The sequence below is a fragment of the Olea europaea genome, chromosome 3 (genome assembly GCF_002742605.1).
Source record: "Olea europaea var. sylvestris chromosome 3, O_europaea_v1, whole genome shotgun sequence".
Classification (NCBI taxonomy): Eukaryota; Viridiplantae; Streptophyta; class Magnoliopsida; order Lamiales; family Oleaceae; genus Olea; species Olea europaea.
Window position 1 is genome coordinate 3,814,481 of NC_036239.1, and position 4,886 is coordinate 3,819,366.

The 4,886-nt window shown below is 31.8% G+C and overlaps 1 protein-coding gene across 1 annotated transcript; it reads right to left on the reverse strand.

Annotated features, from left to right (window-relative positions):
• LOC111377152 lies at positions 1-1,705 on the reverse strand. The gene is made up of 4 exons (XM_023000212.1): positions 1,432-1,705; positions 1,191-1,334; positions 759-1,078; positions 1-303 (listed from the first exon to the last, which is right to left on the reverse strand). Exons 1-4 carry the CDS (start codon positions 1,703-1,705, stop codon positions 1-3), a joined length of 1,041 nt encoding a protein of 346 aa, XP_022855980.1.
• Positions 1,706-4,886: the final 3,181 nt, after the last annotated feature.

Below are 4,886 nucleotides of genomic sequence, written 5' to 3' on the forward strand. Positions count from 1 at the left end.
CTATTGATTTCTAATTTGATTGCGCAAACGATTTTTGACGTAAGTCATCGCAGAAAATGCTATCTCGACTGTAGCAGTAGCCATGGGAAGAACTAAGGCTAATGTCACAAGTTTGAAAACTAATGGATACACTTCATGCTTATTTTTCGCAACCAATTTTTGTGTTAGATCACTAAGGCCTTGTAATCCTTCAACATCAGTGCGCTTGTCAAAAATATATGTATCTAATTGGTCATCAAGTTCTGAGATATTTGTTGTGTTAAAATTTGTTGGATAATACCCACATAGTCGAATCACTTTGTTCTTGTCAAAAGCAGCAAATAAATTATTTTGACACAAACACGCAATACAAAGGAGTAAGTCACTATTTACCTCGAAAAAACGATCATTCAATTCTTGAAGTTGCATGTCAATGATGGCATAAAACAATTCCACACGAAATTAATGCAAATTTGTTACTGTAGCACGTCGTGAACAACCTAGAATTATGAATATATCATCCATATTTGAAATATTAATCTCATGAACTTCACAGAATGGACAAATCATTTCAAAAAAAGAAACACATCCATCATCTTTCATGGTTTGAATCTGTACTTTAAATAATTTAACCAATTTCATGACATTGACAGTATCTTGATCTTTCCTTCGTAATGTTTTCGACAATTCATTTGAAATTCTCAAGATCTTTTTCATAAGATATAGAATAAATACAAATTCGAATTTTAACATTGTTTCCAATAAAATATTTGCATCACCTCTTGCTCCAGAACTTGTATATCAGTAGCAATCGCCTCAACAACATCAACGGTGGCTGAAAACATGAGAATCATGTTAATCAAACAACTGTAATAAGAGCCCCAACAAATATCACCAAAATGCTTAAGAGTAGTTTCTTGGTTGAGACCTCGTCCACTTGATATTTCACCAACACTAAGTGCTTCATGAATTTTGAGTCTTTGTTTCTCTCGAATAAGATCAATTTGCTTAGCCGATCTTCCAACAATATTCACCAATCTGTGTACTGAAGTGAAGAAAGCTTCAATTTTTAGATGCTTTTGTGCCACAGCTACAAATGCTAGTTGAAATTGAAGAGCAAAGCAATGAATGTAATAAGCACTTGAGTTTTCTTTCTAAATAAGTGATTTGACACTCTCCATCATATCCTTGACATCTCAAATTAGATATACTTAAGCTATGCGTGGAGAATAATTGATCAATTGCAGTCTTAAGTGCAACAGTTGTGGTACTCAAAACATACGTAACACCAATAAAATGTTCCAATACATGCCCATTCTTCATATAACGAATGACAACTGACATTTGCTTCTTCACTAAAATGTCTCAAGATTCATCAACTATAATAGGAAAAAAGCTATCCCCCATATCTTTGATAATCACGTTTAGAGTTGCAGAAGCGATAGCACTTACAATATCTTTCTGAACTCGTGGTGATGTCAATTTGTGATTTTTCAAGTGCAATCTCAGCATTATGATCACACAACCAATGTAATAGTTCAAGAAAGTTACCTCGATTGTTTAAATATTCAAATCCATCATGTCCACAAAATGCGATCTCTTGTTGTAGAAGAAATCGAACACAATCAATTGATACATTCAAACGAATTCGAAACTTTGTTCGAGCTTGATGTGATTGCTTAAAGAGACACGATTGAATGCTTTGTCCTTGTCTTGAATGATTCATACTGGACCCGAGCCTATTTGTGTGCACTACTTGGTGCCCCAGTGTGTTTTCTAATAATTTCTTTTTTTTTTTCCAATTTGAGAACCCACCATTAACAAATGAACCATCACTTCAGCTAAAAAGATAGTAGTATAAGCAATGTACAGCATCTTTTGTTGTACTATATATTCCAACAAACTAGGATACTCGTTATACCATGAAACACAAAATCACCTATCTTTATTAGCCATTCTTTTGGGTGGAAATTCATGATTACGAGGCTGACATGGACTCTTTTGCACATATGCACTTCGAATTACATCTCGAACATTAGCATCATAAATTTGTATTGGAACCCTTAATCCATGATTCGAAGGAAGCTATGCAACATCAAATTCAAGCCTTTCATCTCTAACATCCCCGACATTTGTTTCAATTGGGACATCTCCAAGATTAGTTCCATCAATTTCATTCATTTCATCGCCAAATTCGTTATCCTTTTTACCTCCAACATCATTTTCATCCCTTCTATCTCGAACAGTTCTTTCATTAATATTTTGCTCATTGAAAGGAAACACAGATTTACGTTTAAAGTACTTTTTCATAACTGTTACAAACATACAATGAAAAGAATCAATTCAAGTGAAAAGGTAATCATTCTATCAATAATGGTTAAAGTTACTAAGTTTAACGTTAATAATGTTGTATCTATTTCGAATTGTTGATGCAGTCCCCAACTAAATCTCACGAATCACAATTCACAAATCACAAATTAATTATCCATCAACAAATTTAAAATTTCCAAATCACATATTCTGAAATTTTATAAAAATGAAAAACAATGATAACTAAAAGTGTTCAAAACATATATAGCATATTTGGTAGAAAGTTTTGGATAGTTTATTTGATATTTTTAAGAGCTGTTTGCAAGATGCGCCTGAAACATACAAGGTTTCATATTGGATAACTTCATTAAACAACATAAGCTTTCTTTTTTCGTGTCACAACTGTAGGTGGCGAAACTTCAGTTAAAATAAAATTTCTGGGCTGAGTGACTAATAAAGTTATAGTTCATATTATTATTTGCCTTTCAATTCAGTAGTAAGAATTGGAAAGAACTGAGGGCAGATAATAACAACAGTAGGAACAATCATCGAAAATAAATGTAGCTCAAAAAAGAAATAGGAAGAGTGTGAATACAGTATAAAAATATTCCATAATTTATATTATTTATATATCATCATTCATCATTAATAGAAAATTCTAGATACCTTTCTGTATCTCACTCCCTTAAAATTGAATCTTTCAAGACATAGCAGATTAGCAATGACCAAGACACCCAAATGCAGCCATAATTTCAATTTCCAATTGAAGAAACTGCACACAAAAAAGGGTTACGTGAATAAGAAATTGAAATTTTGAATCCCGAATTTCAGATAAAATTGTAGCACAAAATAGGAATAATCTCCTTACAATTCAAAGTGTATTGCTGTGTTCGGTGTCTTGTTTTGCCGTTTGTAGTGGTAGAGTCTCCGACGGAGGGAGTCAAATGGTTGGCAGCGACGACAGGGATGGATCAAATTGCTGGGTTTTGCTTCAAAGTTTGGAATTGGAAGCCGTCGAGCTGGGAAACAGGATTGAACTGGGAGTGGGACGGGCTCTTGCATTGAATTTCAATTTGGTAGCGGAATCTTGGGATTGGAATTTGGGATGGTTTGGAGTCTCTAAATTGGAAAGTGGAAGGGCTTTTTATTACTCCATTTTTAACATTTTCCATTTTATGTAAAAAAAAATGCATTTTAATTAGTGGGTCACGTAACCTACTGGGACCAACTATAGGTCCGCCAATACGTGTGACTTGAATTCTTTGATAAATATAATTGATAGTTCTAATTAAAATGCACAATAAGAAGAATTCTATTTAAAATACTTTTAGAATCTTATTCGAAATTTATTGACAAATTCTTGTTGAAATCCTATTTGGAAGCCCTATTAAGAGTTGACATTTGTATTAGATTCAAAGAGATCGAGAATAATAATAATAATAATAATAATAATAATAATAATAATAATAATAATAATAATAATAATAATAATAATAATAATAATAATAATAATAATAATAAATTTGGGCATTCTATTTCATTTACAATTTTGCTTCTAGGATTTAGATTGTCCTATATATATTTGACTCTTCTTCCAATTCATTGTATTACTGAAGTTGTATTTTTCTCTTCTTCGATTATTAATTAATAAAATTATTCAGTTCTTTCGTCAGCCTCTTCTTACTTTAATCTTATTCTTATTTGTACAATCAATACTTTATATCGTGTCATATAACCTGATGTGATCCACATAAAGACATGTTTGAACGAGAATTCCAGATTTTTGGACAGTTACCTTATACAATTAGAATTCTTACCTTTTGATATCTTTACCATCATTTGGACGTGTTTACTTTTTTAAAATAGCATTTTTAGAGTTTTATTCCATTTTAAATTATTATCTAGGGTTTAATAGTTTCTAGTATAAATAGGGAATTTATTTCTTCATTGTATTACAAGACTTTTGATATTGAATTAATCATAGGCAATGTTGCTTCCTTCTTTGTTCTTCGCAAACAATTTATCGAACTTATTGGGATAATTTTCCATTGCATTCACCAATCAAAGTGCGATTCGTGGGTTATGCAATCACGGGGTCAAGGTAATCTAGTAATTGCTTTGATTTTTGGTTCATTTAATTCTTTGGGTCAATCTTTAAATTCCGGGTTTGATTTCTTTAATTGTGTAATCAAAATGTCAATATATCCGTGTGATTATATTGGTTGTTTGGTTCACTAATTGTTGGGTCAAATTTCATAAACTTTGATTTCTCTGGCTTTCTAGTGGTTTGTGTCATTCTTTTGTGGGTTTAATAGTGATCTAACTATTCGGGTTCACATCAGGCAGTATCAGAGTTTAGACACCATAATCAAAGTCATATCCCTTTTTTACGTTTGGAGCCTTTGTTTAAGTTTTTCTTCGTTGTTCTTCTTATTTCCCATTAAATTTGAGTCCCAGGTCTAAAAGTTTTTAATAGTCTAATTGTTTTGTGTTTTAAAAAAAATTACTGCTATTGTCCATCCGTACCGTACAGTCCATATCGTACTGTTAATTAAAAAAAATTTAGTCTCCAAAAATTCCATTTAATACTTTAGCCC